The sequence below is a fragment of the Schistocerca cancellata genome, chromosome 5 (assembly GCF_023864275.1).
Source record: "Schistocerca cancellata isolate TAMUIC-IGC-003103 chromosome 5, iqSchCanc2.1, whole genome shotgun sequence".
Taxonomy (NCBI): Eukaryota; Metazoa; Arthropoda; class Insecta; order Orthoptera; family Acrididae; genus Schistocerca; species Schistocerca cancellata.
This window is the reverse complement of record NC_064630.1, coordinates 367064389-367084983: the sequence shown is the minus strand read 5'-3', so window position 1 is coordinate 367084983 and position 20595 is coordinate 367064389. Positions and strand designations below refer to the sequence as shown.

At 44.2% G+C, this 20595-nt stretch overlaps 1 protein-coding gene across 1 annotated transcript in view; it reads left to right on the top strand.

Moving 5' to 3' along the window:
- Nucleotides 1-20595, top strand: part of LOC126187998 (kynurenine 3-monooxygenase-like) — a 183445-nt gene that overhangs the window by 88883 nt on the left and 73967 nt on the right. The window contains exons 5-6 of the mRNA XM_049929407.1: nucleotides 14764-14851; nucleotides 17148-17319. Of these exons, the coding sequence (XP_049785364.1) occupies nucleotides 14764-14851; nucleotides 17148-17319 (260 nt within the window). The remainder of the gene's footprint in view (nucleotides 1-14763; nucleotides 14852-17147; nucleotides 17320-20595) is intronic.

The following is a 20595-nucleotide window of genomic DNA, read 5'->3' as shown; positions in this document are numbered from 1 at the left end:
ACCATTAGAAGCACTAACAAGAAACCTGTATACATTATTAAACCAAAATAAATTTAGGTCTGATTGGTTTACCAAATCAAAATAAATCCAATACAAGTCTCTTATTTGTTTCTTTGTTACTTTAAGGTGAACATGACTATTGCATTTTCCTCCTACGTACTTAAATCCTTCCGAAAGAAATTTGTTTCTTCCCTCGCTCCAGTACATATACTGAGGCGACAAAAGTCTTGGAATAGCGGTATCGACATATACAGATAGCGGTCGTATCGTATACACAAGGGCACTGCATAGGTATCATTTATAATCAGGTGATTCATTAAAAGGTTTCCAAAGTGACTATGGCACACGGCGGGAATTAACAGATTCTGAATGCGGAATGGTAGTTTGAACTAGCGCATAGGGCATTCAATTTCGGAAATCGTTAGGGAATTCAATATTCCGAGATCTGCAGTGTAAAGAGCGCGTCGAGAATTCCAAATTTCAGGCACTACTTCTCACCACGGACAACTCGGTGGTCTTCATTTAACGATCGAAAGCAGAGGCATTTGCGTAGAGTTGTCAGTGCTAACAGATAAGCAACACTGCCTGAAATAACCACAGAAATCAATGTGGGATGTACGATGAACTTATCCATTAGGCCAGTGCAGCGAAATTTTGTGTTAATGGGCTAGGGCAGCACACGACCGATGGGTTCATGACCATATAGGCTGGACCCTAGGCGGCTGGAAAACCACGGATGAGTTTCAGTTGGTAAGAGCTAATGGAAGGTTTCGAGTGTGGCGCACACTCCACGAAGCCGTGGACCCTGCGGTATCGAGCGTTATCCAGTTGGCCGCTCTTTGAAACACGCGCGCCGCTAGATCCGCTGTCGCGTTTCCTACAGCCACCACCGCGGCACGAGCTCTCTGCTACAGAAGACTACGCCGCTGCCAATCAGATTCAAGCACCCTTCTCCGGACCTCAAGCGGCGTGTGCACTTCTAACATTCATGCACTGATACCTTTTTCTGTGTTTTCCAGTTGAATACCATTTACAGACTTTCCTAGTACCCATGGCTCGACATCTTCAGAATAGACTGTATTGAAGAGTGACAGATTTATAAATCTTTTGTATCTGTATACAGGGTGGTACACTGATCGTGACCGGGCCAAATATCTCACGAAATAAGCGTCAAACGAAAAAACTACAAAGAACTAAACTCGTCTAGCCTGAAGGGGGAAACAAGATGGCGCTATGGTTGGCCCGCTAGATGGCGCTGCCATAGGTCAAACGGATATCAACTGCGTTTTTTTTTTTTTAAATAGGTACCCCCGTTATTATTACATATTCGTGTAGTACGTAAAGAAATATGAATGTTTTAGTTTGACCACTTTTTTCGCTTTGTGATAGATGGCGCTGTAATAGTCACAAACACATGGCTCACAATTTTAGACGAACAGTTGGCAACAGGTAGGTTTTTTAAATTAAAATACAGAACGTAGGTACGTTTGAACATTTTATTTCGGTTCTTCCAATGTGATACATGTACCTTTGTGAACATATCATTTCTAAGAACGTATGCTGTTACAGCGTGATTACCTGTAAATACCACATTAATGCAATAAATGCTCAAAATGATGTCCGTCAACCTCAATGCATTTGGCAATACGTGTAACGACATTCCTCTCAACAGCGAGTAGTTTGCCTTCCGTAATGTTCGCACATGCATTGACAATGCGCTGATGCATGTTGTCAGGCGTTGTCGGTGGATCACGATAGCAAATATCTTTCAACACTTCCCACAGAAAGAAATCCGGGGACGTCAGATCGGGTCAACGTGCGGGCCATGGTATGGTGCTTCGACGACCAACCCACCTGTCATGAAATATGCTTTTCAATACCGCTTCAACCGCACGCGAGCTATATGCCGGACATCCATCATCCTCGAAGTACATCGCCATTCTGTCATGCAGTGAAACATCTTGTAGTAACATCGATAGAAAATTACGTAGGAAATCAGAATACACTGCACCATTTAGATTGCCATCGATAAAATGGGGGCCGATTATCCTTCCTCCCATAATGCCGCACCATACATTAACCCACCAAGGTCGCTGATGTTCCACTTGTCGCAGCCATCGTGAATCTCCCGTTGCCCAATAGTGCATATTATGCCGGTTTACGTTACCGCTGTTGGTGAATGACGCTTCGTCGCTAAATAGAACGCATGCAAAAAATCTGTCATCGCCCCGTAATTTCTCTTGCGCCCAGTGGCAGAACTGTACACGACGTTCAAAGTCGTCGCCATGCAATTCCTGGTGCATAGAAATATGGTACGGGTGCAATCGATGTTGGTGTAGCATTCTCAACAGCGGCATTTTTGAGATTCCCGATTCTCGCGCAATTTGTCTGCTACTGATGTGCGGGAAGCCGCGACAGCAGCTAAAACACCTACTTGGGCATCATCATTTGCTGCAGGTCGTGGTTGACGTTTCACATGTGGCTGAACACTTCCTGTTTCCTTAAATAACTTAACTATGCGGCGAACGGTCCGGACACTTGGATGATGTCGTCCGGGATACCGAGCAGCATACATTTTACACGCCCGTTGGGCATTTTGATTACAATAGCCATACATCAACACGATATCGACCTTTTCCGCAATTTGTAAAAGGTCCATTTTAACACGGGTAATGTATCACGAAGCAAATGCCTCCGCACTGGCGGAATGTTGCGTGATACCACGTACTTATACGTTTGCGACTATTACAGCGCCATCTATCACAAAGTGAAAAAAGTGGTCCAACTAAAACATTCATATTTCTTTACGTACTACACGAATATGTAATAAAAATGGGGGTTCCTATTTAATAAAACGCAGTCGATATCCGTTTGATCTATGGCAGCGCCATCTAGCGGGCCAACCATAGCCCATCTGGTTTCCCCCTTCAAGCTAGACAAGTTTCGTTCATTGTAGTTTTTTCGTTTGATGCTTATTTCGTAAGATATTTGGCCCGGTCACTATCAATGGACCACCCTGTATAATTCTACATTCAGATATACTGATAGCGACTGACGCTGCATCTACAGCAACAAAGTTATATATGATTTTTACTATTTGGTATTAGTTGTAGAATAAATTATCTGAATTCTCTGTTCATGAACGGCATTTGTTCCTCGCCCCTGTGTCCATTTAAGGATCACACAGCGTGCAAGGAAGTCGTAACAAACCCATGTTGTCAACAAGGAGGCTGTGCAGGTTGGTGGTGGCTCCATAATAGTGTGGGCTGTGTTTACATGAAATGGCTGGGTCCTCTGGTCCAACGAAACCGATCATCTACATCTACATCTACATCCATACTCCGCAAGCCACCTGACGGTGTGTGGCGGAGGGTACCTTCAGTACCTCTATCGGTTCTCCCTTCTATTCCAGTCTCGTATTGTTCGTGGAAAGAAGGATTGTCGGTATGCCTCTGTGTGGGCTCTAATCTCTCTGATTTTATCCTCATGGTCTCTTCGCGAGATATACGTAGGAGGGAGCAATATACTGCTTGACTCTTCGGTGAAGGTATGTTCTCGAAACTTGAACAAAAGCCCGTACCGAGCTACTGAGCGTCTCTCCTGCAGAGTCTTCCACTGGAGTTTATCTATCATCTCCGTAACGCTTTCGCGATTACTAAATGATCCTGTAACGAAGCGCGCTGCTCTCCGTTGGATCTTCTCTATGTCTATCATTGGCTGGAAATGGTTCTGTTCGGCTACTTGGACACCATTTTCTGCCATTCATGGACTTCATGTTCCCAAAGAACGAAGTCACGTCACTGGGTTACAATTGTTCGCTATTGGTTTGAAGAATATTCTGGACAATTCGAGCTAATGGTTTGGCCACGCACATCGTGCGACGTCGTATAGGACACAATCGAGAGCTCAGTTCGTGCACAACATCCTGCACCGGCAACACTTTCGCAGTTATGGGTGACTATAGACTGGGTCAATATGCTGTAGGAGACTTCCAACGAATTGTTACATCCATGTCAGGTCAAGTTGCTGCACTTCGCCGGGAAAAAGGAAGTTCGATACGATATCCGGAGGTATCCCGTGACTTCTGACACGGCAGTGTACCATTTTCACAGCGGAAAGATACCTATACGCAGAAAGACAACTTTTTTAGTGCAGAGTCCCTGATACAAATCTTTTAAATGATTGCATTATTGATTACGTTTTTGTAACATAAAATGGAAACCAAAACGTCGACGGTCGAAAACAAATGAGGGGGGGGGGGGGGGGTGATTGGGAGGTGGGGGAGAGGGATGAAGACGGTGAAAAATCTCTAGAGCGCCGCCGTCTGCAAATCCGGCCCCGGTAGGAGCAGCTATGCTGTAACAGTAGACGACGAATACCAGTGCCTTTGCTAACAGCACGACATTGCCTGCACCACCTCTCCTGGGCTGGTGACCACATCGGTTGGACCCTAGACGACTGGAAAACCGTGTCCTGGTCAGACGAATTACTGTTTAACAGAGAAATGCCTTTCAGATTACAGAGCCAGAAGTTTCTTGTTAGCCATAACACACACTGGAACAGGTGTTATTATATCTAAGATGGGAAATCTTCCGCATTAAATCAAGGGCAGAGTGCCACGAAATAATCGCCACAACTGTGTGTTTCCGGGGACACAACTTCAAACACCACTAATGATTTGTTTTCCAGTCATGACGTCGAGAGAGTCCAGAATAATGTGCACAGGATGTTGATGTTCGCATAACTAACTTTGTGTGGCGTCACTTCGGAGACTCGAATGTATCCCAGTTATCCAAAGGATCCCTATAGTTTAACGTGGAATCTGAAACATGTGTCTTTCTTGGCGTCTCCACACATCGTTAAGAGGGGGAGTCTAGAATAGAGGCTGACTGGAAACTTCCGTGGTCCGGCGGCGATTGGTCCCGCGACCTTTAGGTTTCCAGGCACGTTTTGTGCAATCACAAACCACCAAAGTAAGAGACTGAGTTCGTATGTAACGTGCAAGCTTTCGGGAAGCACGGGCAACAGGGGCTGGGCATTTTCTAATGCAATGTGGGTCATTAGCTTACAGATGACTCTTCACTTGCTTCAAAAATAAAGCGGAGGTCATGCATTAATTTATTCTACATACATTTTGACGACATATATTACACTAGAAAGAAATTATCCATATGTGTCTTAGATGAACACAGGTTTTCGATACCGAAGTACGATAGAGTAAAATTCTTCTTCTTCAGAGTGGGCTCCACAACCATAAAATTATTGAACACTTGTTGACATTTTTGCATTTCTGCCAAAACTATCATCAACAGAGTTATTTGTAAACCACCACAAACGGTAGCACATCGTGTGGGTTCACTGTCAACCTTGCTCTCGATAAGTAAATTTCCATTACGTTTCGTTCGCACTATTATGTACTTGTTTCGTCGTAGTAACGTACTGTGCTACTCGAAAATACACTACTGGCCATTAAAATTGCTACACCACGAAGATGACGTGCTACAGACGCGAAATTTAACCAACAGGAAGAAGACGCTGTGATATGCAAATGATCAGAGCATTCACACAACGTTGGCGCCGGTGACTACACCTACAACGTACTGACATGAGGAAAGTTTCAAACCGATTTCTCATACACAAACAGCAGATGACCGGCGTTGGCTGGTGAAACGTTGTGATGCCTCGTGTAAGGAGGAAAAATGCGTACCATCACGTTTCCGACGTTGATAAAGGTCGGATTGTAGCCTATCGCGATTGCGGTTTATCGTATCGCGACATTGCTGCTCGCGTTGGTCGTGATCCAATGACTGTTAACACAATATGGAATCGGTGGGTTCAGGAGGGTAATACGGAACGCCGTGCGGGATCCCAACGGCCCCGTATCACTAGCAGTCGAGATGACAGGCATCTTGTCCCCATGGCTGTAACGGATCGTGTAGCCAGGTCTCGATCCCTGAGTCAACAGATGGGGACGTTTGCAAGACAACAACCATCTGCACGAACAGTTCGACGACGTTTGCAGCAGCATGGACTATCATCTCGGAGACCATGGCTTCGGTTACCCTTGACGCTGCATCATAGACAGGAGCGCCTGCTGTGGTGTACTCGACGACGAACCTGGGTGCACGAATGGCAAAACGTCATTTTTTCGGATGATTCCAGGTTCTGTTTACAGCATCATGATGGTCGCATCCGTGTGTGGCGACATCGCGTGAACGTACATTGGAAGCGTGTACTCGTCATTGCCATACTGGCGTATCACCCGGCGTGATGGTAGGGGGTGCCATTGGTTACACGTCTCGGTCACCTCTTGTTCGCACTGACGGCACTTTGAACAGTGGACGTTTCATTTCAGATGTGTTGCGGCCCATGGCTCTACCCTTCATTCGATCCCTGCGAAACCCTACATTTCAGCAGGATAGTGCACGACCGCATGTTGCAGGTCCTGTACGGGCCTTTCTGGATACAGAAAATGTTCGACTGCTGCCCTGGCCAGCACATTCTCCAGATCTCTTACCAACTGAAAACGTCTGGTCAATGGTGGCCGAGCAACTGGCTCGTCACAATACGCCAGTCACTACTCTTGATGAATGGACAGCTGTACCTGTACACGCCATCCAAGCTCTGTTTGACTCAATACCCAGGTGTATCAAGGCCGTTATTATGGCCAGAGGTGTTTGTTCTGTGTACTGATTTCTCAGGATCTATGCACCCAAATTGCGTGAAAATGTAATGACATGTCAGTTCTAGTATAGTGAATACCCGTTTATCATCTGCATTTCTTCTTGGTGTAGCAATTTTAATGGCCAGTAGTGTAGCTTTTCAGCCTACACTACACTACTAGTCGTCAAAATTACACCGCAAAGGTTTCATATAACGTCACATTGACATGAAGTGAGCTACGTGCTTGTATTAGGTTGATGCAAAAGTTCGTAGCGTTTTTGTTTTGCATGTTGATATTCCGGTTGCTGTGGATTTGCTTATGGAGTGTCACTTTTTATTTGTAGTTCACTGTCGCTATTTAAGTTTACATATAGTAATTTTGTCATTTGGAGATAGCGAGTGTAGATGTGAACGCTAGAAAATGGAGAAATCGGAACATTTTCGATATATTATTCTGTTTGAATTAAATAGTGGGGTGACAGCAGCGGAGGCAGGCAGAAACATTTGTGCCCTATATCGGGATAATGCCATATTGGACAGAGCACGCCAAGAAAATGGCTTTCTTGTATTAAGGAGGATACATCCGACATTATTGCCTCTCCACACGTTCAGGAAGACATACACTGTTTGACGAATATCGTTTAACCGCATTAATCCATAATGCTCCACGTCAGTGTAATCGATAAACGGCAAATGTGACAACTGTAATCATTCCATCATCGTGTGGCATTTGCATGCAAAGGAGAAGGTTCAACATGCGGGTGAATGGGTACCGCATGCTGTAAGCCAAAATCACAAAACTCTGCGGATGGTCACATGTGCATCTATGCTTGTTCGTCATCAATTGGCTCGTGAACAACACAGACCGTTCTTATCCTGTATCGTTACTGTTGACGAGAAATGGAGTCTTTATGCTAAAATAAAGGAATGATTGAGCCCAATCAAAGCAGCAATTCTCTGTACAAAGACCTGCGCTGGTGGAACTGCGACGGTGTGGTGTACTACGAATTGCTTCCCCGAGCAATTATTAGCAACAACGGAGACGTCTTGCAGACGCCAGACGCAGTCCAAGAACAACGACCAGGAAGACTGTGTGAAGTGATGCTACTACACGATAACGACAGCCCGCATGCTGCCCGACTGACAAAAAATGCTACACATGGGTTGGGTTGAGATGAGCAGGCTAGCAATGGAAGGATCGGAACATGACGTACGAAAGGTCCCACATGGGGTCGAAGAATGTCATCAGCTTAGCGCTGGCACGTACCACAATTAGAGCAAACCGCTATCGTCGGCTATGGCCACCAAACCACGCCGGCTGTGCGGTGGTGTGGCGTGTGACAGCGTGGGTGGAACTGTACCATTCATCAGGCTGCCTCTACATCCGTATGCGGCTATCATCCAACCCCAAAACAAACTGGGATTCGTCACTAAATACCACGTTTTGCCAGTCTACTGGCGTCTACGTCGTTCTGACTCAGCACGCAATAGACGGAGTTTCCGATGTCTCAGCCGGCCGCTGCGGTTAGCGGTTTTAGGCGCTTCAGTCCGGAACCGCGCTGCTCCTACAGTCGCAGGTTCGAATCCTGCCTCGGGCAAGGATGTGAGTGATGTCCTTAGGTTAGTTAGGTTTAAGTAGTTCTATAGGGGACTATTTCCCATAATGCTTAGAGCCATTTAAACCATCTTTAAGCCGATGTCTCGATGTTAACGGCGGTACATGACAAGCACACTTGGATTGCAAATTCGCATCCACAAAACGTCTGAAAAAGGTTTGTGGAACAACTGGGACCCGTACGCCTCTTTGCATCGTGGAGAGAACCACTGTAGTACCCCTGATGTCTTCCGCGCGGTCCTTCTATCCTCTCACGTCGTCGTCTTCCTGGTCACTCCAGACATGGTACTCGTGAGATGGGTGCCATCTCGTGTCTTTTATTTTTATCTATTTATTGTTCCGTGCGACCAAATTAAGGAGAAGTCTCCGTGGTCATGGAACGAGTCAATACATGAAATTATAACACGATAGTAGAAACAGATAAAATGAAATATAAGAAACATATTCAGGTGACAAGTCGGAAGTTTAAATAAAGAAAATCAACAATGTAACACTGGAATTTTCTTAATTTTTCAGCTGTTCCAGGAGCTCCTCGACAGAATAGAAGGAGTGAGCCAAGAGGAAACTCTTCAGTTTAGACTTAAAAATGTTTGGGCTACTGCTGAGATTTTTGAGTTCTTGTGGTAGCTTATTGAAAATGGATGCAGCAGAATACTGCACTCCTTTCTGCACAAGAGTCAAGGAAGTGCATTCCACATGCATTGATTTCTGCCTAATATTAACTGAGTGAAAGCTGCTAACTCTTGGGAATAAGCTAATATTGCTAACAACAAACGACATTAAAGAAAATATATACTGTGAAGGCAGTGTCAGAATTCCCAGACTATTGACTAGGGGTCGACAAGAGGTTCTCGAACTTACACCATATATAGCCCGTTTTTGAGCCAAAAATACCCTTTTTGAATCAGAAGAATTACCCCAAAAATTAATACCATACGACATAAGCGTACGAACATATGCGAAGTAGACTACTTTCCGTGTTGAACTGTCACTTATTTCAGATACTGTTCTGATGGTAAATAAAGCAGCATTTAGTTTCTAAACAAGATCCTGAACATGGGCTTTCCACGACAGCTTACTATCTATCCGAACGCCTAGTAACTTGAACTGTTCCGTCTCGCTTATAATATGCCCATTCTGTCTGATCGAAATATCGGTTCTTGTTGAATTGTGAGTTAGAAACTGTAAAAACTGAGTCTTACTGTGATTTAGCATCAAATTATTTTCCACAAGCCACAAACTTATTGCATGAACTACATTATTTGATACTGTTTCAATATTACACACAAGATCCTTCACTACCAAGCTGGTATCATCAGCAAACAGAAATATTGTTGAATCACCTGTAATACTAGAAGACATATCATTTATATAAATGAGAAACAGCAGAGGCCCCAGCACCGACCCTTGGGGAACGCCCCACTTAACAGTGCCCCATTGTGACTGAACATCACTACCACTCTCAATATTGCGGAGAATTACCTTCTGCTTTCTGTTCTTAAAGTAAGAGGTGAACCAATTGTAAGCTACTCCCCTTACTCCATAATGGTCCAACTTCTGCAGAATATTTTGTGGTCAACACAGTCAAAAGCCTTCGTTAAATCAAAGAAAACACCTAGCGTTCGCAACCTTTTATTTAATCCGTCCAAAACCTCACAGAGAAAAGAGCATATAGCATTTTCAGTTGTTAAACCATTTCTAAAACCAAATTGTACATTTGACAGCAAATTATGTGAATTTAAATGCTCCAGTAACCTTGTATATACAACCTTCTCGATAACTTTAGCTAACACCGATGGCATAGAAATAGGTCTAAAATTTTCAACAGTGCTCCCACTCCGAACGATTGACATGGCGAGGGCACAGCGTATCGATCAGCCACAGTTTCGATGCCGATGATTAGACACCTTTTAAACTGGCTTATCTGTGATAAATGTCGTCTAACACGTCTGGTTGGCATTCTGCGTCTACTAACACCCTCCTCCAGTCGGCATGTGACCTTCTTGTGTCTGAATCGTCCACTACGCGCCGTTTAAATGGAGTCCCCTGCGCGATTGCAGCGCCGCTGCAGGGCCTGAGGACATCCACAGCGGTACCAAACTTGGATCATTTGCATGTCGGATCTCACTTTACTTATTTGCCAAGTGTGGTGTGCGAACTGTAAGACCTTCGGTGCACACACCATCAGATTATTTGATTTGTCGCTCTAACGAAGTAGGCGAGTGTCAGCAATATGTCTCGTGGTCTTATCGTGCCGTGTTTATCTTCTGCTGTTAGGTCAGACGATAGAAATGCCACTTGCACGCTTAGAATAGCAGATTGATGGTGACCAACTTTAAACAGAACTTGATTAATTTTCACACACTTTTATTAAAATAATAAAAAGCATAGACATTGCGTAACTTGATTCTGGATGCTGTTTACAATTGATAATCTGAAGTTCCTTTGGTCTTGGTATGTTAATCTTATTCTCACATATATCTGATACTTGACAAAGTGTCTATACATTTATCTTCATTGCTACATACAGGAATATGATAATCTTCTTAGGTGCAGACTGAAACTTGACTATAGACTGGTACAGACTAATGCAGACTGGTACAGACTGGTGCAAACAAATGCAGACTGACTAATCAGAGGTCTGTACACTCGTTATAATACCTCGTGCATTCAGGTATCACTGTGCGAGTGTGATCCGGGAGGAGAAAAGGTTCTACGTTAGCAGCAATCTCATTGGCTGCGTTACATATTAATATGCGGATCGGCGGAAGCAGAATTTGGTCCGTCTCTAAGGCAGCGCCATCTCGTAGTGTGGAGATGGCCGAGCGCTGTTGTGCTTAGCGGGGCGCACTCTAGTGGGAAAGTTGTGTATGCGCTGACTACGCGGAACTATGTACACAACACCAAATCTGGCGTTTTGACCTTTCTTCCCTCTGGGTGAGCTATTTTCAGTGTTCGCAACTGCATTCACTCAACTCCGACCTTCTTGGCGCCATGCAGTCTCAGTGCCCGTGACGATCCCATTACAATGCGCCACAAAACAAAATTTTTTGCCTGCTACTGGGTTGAAAAATACGTTCCTTATAGTAACTCATATGCGCTAAATATAGAACTGCAGTCGTATTTTCTCTGGCACGTCAGGAAAAAAAGTTATGTGCGTGCAAAGGTTATCAAGGATAATGTTATTAAGAACGTTGAATTGCGAATGTGAAAAATTTTAGAGAAATTAATGTGAGTACTTTTGAATGAAAACAGTAAATATTATAATCAAAAAGTGAATTACAAATATTTATTTATCTCTGAAACGAGTCAGGGACCCTTAATTACACTAAGATTGTCAATGGCTTGGTTTAAAAGTGTGTAGAGCTTCTTGATTTCCGCCTGTGAACATCTTCTGTTGTTCTCTGGAAAAACCAACACTAATACCCTAGCATGTTCGGACTGAAACGGCCTTGATATCTTGCTTCCATGTTGGACGTCTCCTGGTCGAATCGTTCACCGTGGTCGTCACTCACGAATCCCATATTTGACGGAAAAGAGGTGAGATGCAAATGCAAGAAATGCATCTTTAGTGACATACGGCAACAGAAGTGCTGGAGGGCTGTTAGCAAGTTGCCCACAATTTATGAATCGTTGTCTGCTCTGTGGCTCCCAAGAAAGTTGTGCACTACAAGCACAAACGCATCCCAAGCTGCTAGTTCTCGTTTCATGAGCTCCAATCTGAATTGTGGATCTCGAATCAACTTTCGAATTTCTGGTCCAACGAAGACTCCTGCTTTCGATTTTGCGTCAGTTTTCGTATTTCCAAACTTGCCTTTTAGGTACTGAAAACCACGGTTTGTTTTATCCGTCGCTGCAACAAGCTGTTTCATAAGACCACTTTCGTATGGGGTAGAGATAGATAAATCTTATTACGATGTACAGGAGATACATGTTGAGCGTTGTGCTGTTCATTTACAGGTAAATTTGTGGGTGGCCAGTTTTTCACTATGTAGCGACTCTTGTCATCGCGAGTATCCGACAGGCAAAGAAAGACATGCGTTTTGTATACCCAGTCTGCATTTCTAACAGAAGGGCTACAATATTCAAATCACCGAAAATATTCCAATTATCCTCATAGTACTTCACCAGCATCAAGAGAGTGTTCATTGTTTCGTAGGTTTCCTTCATTCCCACGGCATGAGCAATTCGAATTGATGGTTTCTGGTTGCCATTGTGTAGTCCTGCAGCTTCGAGACTGCTTGTGCTATACTCAATAAAATGTCTCCACTCTTCTGCTACGTATTTGTTATCTAGTTCCTTCGTGAGTCCTGTCACGTCACAACAGAAGCAAACTCTGCGTTCAACAGCTGAGAATTTCATGTGGCGATCTCGAAAATGCGTAACTGAAGCACCTGTCTCGAATAAGTTCCACTCCTTCAGTCTGGAGCCCAATAGTTCAGACTTGTCTTTCTACAGGGACAAATCGCCAAACAGATCGTCCAGTTCGGCTTGGCTGCTTAAATGTGGCTTTTTAATGTCATTGTCGGTATCATTCGTGTATTCCATACCTCCAGCGTCATTGTCATTGCCTTCAGTACCACTTTCTTCGTTATTCATTGCATTGGATGAAGGAGGATTTGGTAATCTGTAATCTGTACCACGCGCCACAGGCTTTAGTGCAGAGTGACATTCTGGATACACGATTTCTGACTTCTTTTTGCTGTAGCTGAATACGTTGGTCAAGCAGAAATAGCAATCTGAGTGGTGACATTTCTGCTCCCGCCAAATCACGGGAACAGCATAAGGCATTCGATTTCTCTTACCGTTTAATCACTGGGCTAGGCCGGAGTAACAGACAGTGCAACAGAGATGAGGAGCCAGGGTTCTGTTTGATCTCCGATTTCATACCCGGAGTAATGTTTTAAGCTATAGGTAGCCTTCTACTCATGTTCTTGTGCTGTTCAGATATTGTATATTTGCCACAAATGTAGCAAAAGCAGTCCGGACAAATTAGACAAGTGCGCCTATTCACCTTGCGTTGACTGAATCACCATATACTGAGTTACTGAATCGTCTTATACGAAATCACTTAAATGCATGTTACTGCGACTGTTGATTAACAAAACACAGAGCTACATTAGCACGAACTATTCTCCAGTCACCTCTGAATCAGACAGGTGGCTAACAAGAGAAACTGCACGGGAACTAGTTTTATAAAACATGTTGAAACCTGCCTGCGTGCTGGAGCTCGTGGACAAGTTAGAACTTGTCACGGACTAGTCAGAACTTGTCCACGTCTGCCTGTTTGTTTTTACTGCTGCACACGTATCTTTCCACAGGCGCATAAAGCAGAGTCACACCGAGAATACACACACGTACACATTCACTCACACAATCGTACATCAAACACGGCTCCTTGATGCAGCTACGCATTAACCAATGTAAGGGCTTTTAATATCAAATGACTTTTAGCTATAACTTTAAATCCACACGTCCACAACATTTCTGATTTCAAAATCGGAATCAGCGCACCCTATTACATAGCACACTCGTTCTTTTAACCCAGTAGCAAATTCAGTGTTGCGTAGTGTTATAGACAAGTAAAGACGGCGTACCTGAACTTCTCGTCTCGCCGTTGCGGCGACGTGAGCTTGGTCCTGCACAGTTCACAGGACTGCAGGGACACGCAACTCCTTGTAGTTCCGCCCACATCCCGAGCGACATTCCCGCTTACAGAAAGAGCACCCAAGGGGACGGAGACCTGATCGGAATCCTACAGGCTAAAATCACGTACAAGATCCTTGTTCTCTTACACCGAGTGATCAGAACTGCTAGTTCTCTGCCAGTACTCTAAGATGTAACAACTGTACTATTAAAGTTGGGATACAAGAAGTATTCATTGCCGACCTTCTGTAACTGCTTTTGCCACCGGTTATTGTCTTGCCTACTCCCATCCTATTAGGGAGTGCGGAAATCAAGTAATAAGCAGAGGCAGACACTGATTTTAATGAAATGATCCAGCCAGCAATTGGTAAGATCCCTTCAACAGAATGAAAAAATCGTTCTGGCAATATCATGACATTAATCGATAATAATTAATCAAATCAGCACATAAGATTGCAATTTTTTCCGTCTAGTAATATCAACGACAACTGTGGAATAACGTCATGGAATTATCTGTACTACTGTACGTATAAAGACAACTGGTTATTTAAAGTTGAAGCCAAAAATCTCGAAAAGTTCTTGACCGATTTACTTCAGATTTTTACATAATTCTCTAATAAACGTTGTGTGGATATGAAGACTAAAGTTTTAGAATGTTAATAACTTTTTTTTTAAGCTTTAAGAATTTCCATATAAAATTCAGAAGCATTACTTTCCAGCATGCCCTCGTATTTACTGAAAATAAATTTAGAAAGTAAACTATATCTCATCTGTTTTCTGTTGCGCCTGTGAAAAGCCTATTCAAAAATATTAACTGCTTTAACTTCGATTGCTTCCAGCCACTGAGAAGTATCCCAATGTGAGGCTGCACTTCAGGCATAAACTCGTTGCAGTCAACTTCAAGGAAAACCAGATGACATTTCAAGTGTAAGTAAATTGTTATAAAAATGTCTACAGGTAATAGGTTCTTCAGTTCCAATAAAACATCATAAGCATTTTAACTTTTCATGATTATTTATGATAAGCAACATAGAAAACTAAGCATGTCATGAAACACGTGAAATAAAACTTATCGTAAATTTTGGTATAGGCTCTGGTGAGTCCATCTTACACCCAGTTTCGTAATACGCTATAATAAAAAGTATAAATCCCACTTCAGTGACGCGACTACACATTTGTTATCTAGTTATAAGTAAACATTTCGTAAGCAGTGTGAAGCTGATGAGATTTGAGGAAAGTAAAAGACTATATCTTTTTCCTCTTTTGTTCACGCTGGCGCCGAAGTAGTTACCTAACATCATTAGTATGTGAAGCAAGTATCAACTTCGGCTAGCCATTAGCTAGGCATTAGTTCGTTACATTAGCAAGCAGAGCAGTGTGCACAAACGTGTAGCCCAAAAACTGGCTAACTCGTTAACGCATCGACGTCGACCAGTTTCAGTTTCTTATCCGTTGTTTCATTCATCGTTGACATTCCTGCCCACTGTGTTCACTAGATCTGAAACTGTCATTCACAATCAGACACTGGCGGACATTTCGTTCTTTTTACACGGAACACTTATTGTTAGATGCCAACAGATATCGGCCACTACAGAGCAGCTGTTTACTCAGATGTTAAGAAGTTACAGAAAGAGTGCCAGGTGACGTTGGCCCATGCAGACATACAAAAAAGAGCAAGAGGAAGGCATTCCATGAGAGTTGTTTCTTTAAATATTTTTCCACCAACAGTCAGTGAGACACAGGCTGCACGATTGTTAGTACACCCCCTCCCCATATATCTATTTCTCCCTAGATAAAATAAGACTGACTGTACCATCCTGTGCATGTACAAGGCTCTCTAATTTCGCCGCAGTCCCCGTAGCGTGAGTTGCATGTAGAGGGGTAATACTTTCCAATGATCACCTGAGGAGACGTGTTCTGGAAATCTTAGAAGGAGATTTGCAAAATTGCATATCGTCTTTTCCGAAGTTTCTTTCATGTACTGTGCGGCTGATCCCGGCGGAGGATCGAGTCCTCCCTCGGGCATGGGTGTGTGTGTTTGTCCTTAGGATAATTTATGTTAAGTAGTGTGTAAGCTTAGGGACTGATGACCTTAGCAGTTAAGTCCCATAAGATTTCACACACGTTTGAACATTTCGAAGTTTCCTTATCGGTAACGGTGTTGTGCTAATAAAACAACTATGTTATAAACTGTATTGCTATTCTTCTAAATTTTTCCATGCCTTCGGTCATCCTGAAGCAGTGATAAAGGCAGTGACCTCGCATACTCTTTGTTATCCTGATTCAGTTTTTTCCATGGTTGCTCTAAATAACTTCTTCAAATTCTGGGATGGGCCGTTCAGCAATTCCACACTGACTTATTACCTAATCTGCTACAATTTTTGTTTCTTTTTTTCATGACATTGGTATGAAAGGATCGTTGAATTCTTAACCTCCCCGCCCTCTCTCTCCCTCCCTCCTTCTCTCTCTCTCTCTCTCTCTCTCTCTCTCTCTCTCTCTCTCCCTCCCTCCCTCCCCCTCCCCCCCTCTCTCTCTCCTGCTATTACAAGTCATCCACAGCAAAACGTGTACCTCGATGGCTTGGTGGCAAAGCAAAGTCCACAGGATTTCTGTGCTCACTTACCACTTCTTTCACACCTGGCAATATTTACTAAGGTGAAAAATGCTGAGATTGGCCGTAATAAACTGTTAACTGGGTTAGCCTTCGTAAGTCGAAGAAAGGCAACGGTATATCCCCTATGATAGGATCATGCCTAGCAAAGCACTATGGTGTTCAAACCAACCTCCGGGTTGATGACGGCTTTGCCTTTACCCCGGTAAAACACACAGACGTGCATATGAGGAGAGGCATATACACTTTGCGAAGAAATTGCGCCACTATACACAAAAGAAGGAAATATTTCCAATTAAGCAAATGGATAAGGTCAAGTTCCGCGATCTACCCTACGGTTACCAATCGAGCCTGACCGGCCGCCGTGTCATCCTCTGCCAACGGCGTCATCGGATGCCGTATGGAGGTGCGCGTGGTTAGCACACCGCTCTTACGGTCGTCGATGTGTCCTTGGAACCGCTACTAATCGGCCAAGTAGCTCAACAGTTGGCCCCACAAGGTTAAGTGCATCTCAACCCAGTTCTCCAACCAAGGAAATATCCCTGGCAAAGCAAATGAATAGCCCCGCGGGATTCCGCAGCCAACACCACCACATGCCTCTTTCTTTTGCAGTGGCGACGAGAACTCGCAGGTGCAGAGGTCCGCGTCGCTGGTGGTGGGCGCAGATGGCGCCTTCTCCGCGGTGCGCCGCCAGATGATGAAGGCGCCGCTGTTCCAGTACAGCCAGCGCTACATAGAGCATGGCTACCTCGAGCTCTGCATACCGCCCACCGCCGACGGAAAGGTGAGCACGCGCTGTTCGTTGCTAATATACAGCCGCCGCAGTACACCAGGCTAGACGATTATTCAGATTATTATAAAACTGCCTGCTAGCTCTCATTTCTTAAAAATTAGTGCCATACTGCGCTAGTTACACGCTCTGGTCATTGCTCCCACTGAGAATCCGCGGTATTGATTTGATTTGATTTGATTTTGGCAGGGAAGCTAAAACAGCTTAGGTCTAACCCACCATGGCGCACACCGAAACCGAGTTTATTGTTCGGTATCGCTCCCCGTATATCTAGTAAAGCCAACCAATGCTCTTAAATAGTGCAAGGATTCCCTTTACCAATTCTTTGTTAGACACAATTTCTTCAGGTCTAGTTGTCCCGAAAATTGTGTGTCTCTTGCTCTCCAATGCCGTACATTCGAAGATTAGGTCTTATGCAGTTTCTTCACTCTCATCACAGATCCTACATTTAGGGTCTCCTTCAGTAATGCCCACTGTATGTAGGTGTTTTTTGAAATTCCTGCGGCCGTTCATCAGTCTAATCATGAGTTAAAGTGCCACAGCAATTCCTCTGCGACGTGGTTACCGTCGTCGCTAGCGGCGCAGTGTACCTGTGTATCGGAGCTTAAAAGCAATTTATATTGACTTGGCTGGGCAGTTTAATAAACAGCAATTGATTGGGCCTCAATAGAATAAAACCTCGAAGTCCTGCTCAAACGCACAGCCGAAGGCCATCCTAGAAAATGGCCTCACGGTCAGTGAGGTCTCCTTATCAGGGTGATTATATTAGGCAATTAAATGATTTTTATCACTTGGAAGACGTGGAGTATTGCTGAGACTACAGGACTGTTGGCTAAACAGCCTTATGGTACTCTTGTTCCAAGCATGTCATTTGTATTGTCTACTATATGAAAGAAGAAGTTAAATGATGGTGAGTACCTGTTTTTATTGGCTTAAGTCGGCAATGGCAATTGTAAATCAAGCCCAGGATTACAGAGCTTCTTTTAATACACGGCTTTGGCATCATTACCTTAGCATGCTTTTGTTTATAGACCTTCGCCCAGTATTCTACTGCTAAGCCAGTTCCGTAGTTCTAGTTTAATCATAGCCTTGGTGATTGTCAGGATGAATGGAGTCTTTGCCCCCATCCTGGCCAATCTGTCAGCTTGTTCATTGCCACCGATCCCTGTGTGGCCAGGGACCCACACTAGGTTTACCATATTGATTCCCCCTAGCTCCACCAGAGCCCTGTGACATTCTGCAACAATCTTAGATCTTGTCGCAGGAGCTGCCAATGATTTCAGGGTCGCCTGGATGTCTGAATAGATGTAGATGCTATGGTCCTCGTAGCACCTATGCACATTGTCCTCCACACATGTCCTGATTGCAATAATTTCGGCTTGGAATACCGAGGTCAGTTTTCCTAAAGAGATATTGCCCTCCAGTCTTGATTGAACCCAGTACACCCCAGCCCCAGTGCCCTGGTCTGATTCTGACCCATCAGTGAACCAGACAATATCCCCCGTACAGTGTCGAACTGTTTTTTCCCACTGCTTCCTGCTTCCAATTATTACATTGCAAGGCTTGTTGAAGCAGTTGGGAGTTATTATACAGCCGGCTGGCATTTCCCCAACCATTCCCATATTTACCTCACTCGCTATTTTAATGTGTGATTCTGGATATCCCAATAAGATCCATTTTTTGCCAATTTTGAGTCTGTCTTCATCTTGACCCAAAGGTGTAGTGGAGGCATGTCCACCATGGCTTCAAAAAAATGTTCAAATGTGTGTGAAATCTTATGGGACTTAACTGCCAAGGTCATCAGTCCCTAAGCTTACACACTACTTAAATTATCCTAAGGACGAGCACACACACCCATGCCCGAGGGAGGACTCGAACCTCCGCCGGGACCAGCCGCACAGCCCATGATTGCAGCGCCTTTGACCACTCGGCTAATCCTGCGCAGCACCGTAGCTTCCATCCCAGCGGTTGGTGTGTTGCTAATTCCGTCTGTTATGGCTAAGCAGGCCAGTCTCTGCACCTTAGCAAGCTCCTTAGCTGCAACCTACTGTTCTACCTTCTTCTACCACACTACAGCCCTATAGGAGGTCCTAGGTCTAACCACTGTGGTGTATATCCAGTGCATACCTCTGGGGATTAGGCCCCAGTTTTTGCCACAAGCCCTTCTGGTACTCACTAGTGCCTTTTGCCTTGGAGCAGATGCTCTTAATGTGAGGAGTCCATTTTAGTTTCTCATCCAAGGTTACCTCTGGATATTTCATTATCCTCTCCACAGGCAGAGTTTCATTGAAAAGCTTTAGATTCCAACTTTAGTGTTGAACATGCTTCTTCGTGAATGGTACCACAACACTCTTCTTAGGATTAACCCTTAGATCCTGTTTAATACACCAGTCTTGCACAATGTACAGCACACCTTGTGCCATATTCCTAACGGTGTCAGTAAATTTGCCAAGTATTATTATGATGAAGTCATTCGCGTATCCTTGGCAAAAGCATTGTCTGGAATTTAGTTCCTAAGTGAGTTCTTTCACCACTAGATTTCACAATAAAGGGGACAAAACTCATCCTTGTGAAGAACCTCTAGTGGTGTTAATTACCATCTTTTGATTCATCATGGTGGCCTCTACCTTCCTTCCATTAAGCATGGTCCCTAGGTCATGCACCTCTGCTGCCCTAACCATGCAATCGAAGGTTTTGTTACTAAAAGCCCCCTCGATGTCCAGGAAGGTGCAGAGGGCTATTCCCTGAAAGTGAAGTGCTTTCTCCACCTTCCCAACGAATTGTTGGAGACCTGTCTCACATGACTTACCTATTTGATATGCATGTTGGTTTGAATGCAGAGGAGCCCTAGTTAGCCGAGGGAGGACTCGAACCTCCGAGGTCCAATACACTCCCATTTAAATAAGTAGGGTTTTTGTATCAGGGCCACGTCCACTTCCTGTCTCCACAGGCGGTGGCTCAGGGCAGCAGTGGCCCCTTACCGTGCTGCAGATTAATCTGCAGCACCTCAAGTCTCAATCTTGCTTTGAGGTCTTTGAGTACTCTGAGCCCAAAAAACAATTTCAGGTCTTGCTCTCCCATCGCCTTAGGGACTTCTCTCCGACCTCCAACACCAGGGTTCATCCTTCCCATACAGCCTTCTGGTTGATTACTCTCCAATCCTCAGTCGAGACTTCTGCATTCTGGACCCCTATTTTCTCGAACAGAGTCTTTGGAGAGACATCCTTAAGGATCTTTGGTACCCATATTGATACCTTTGCGGTCTTAAGA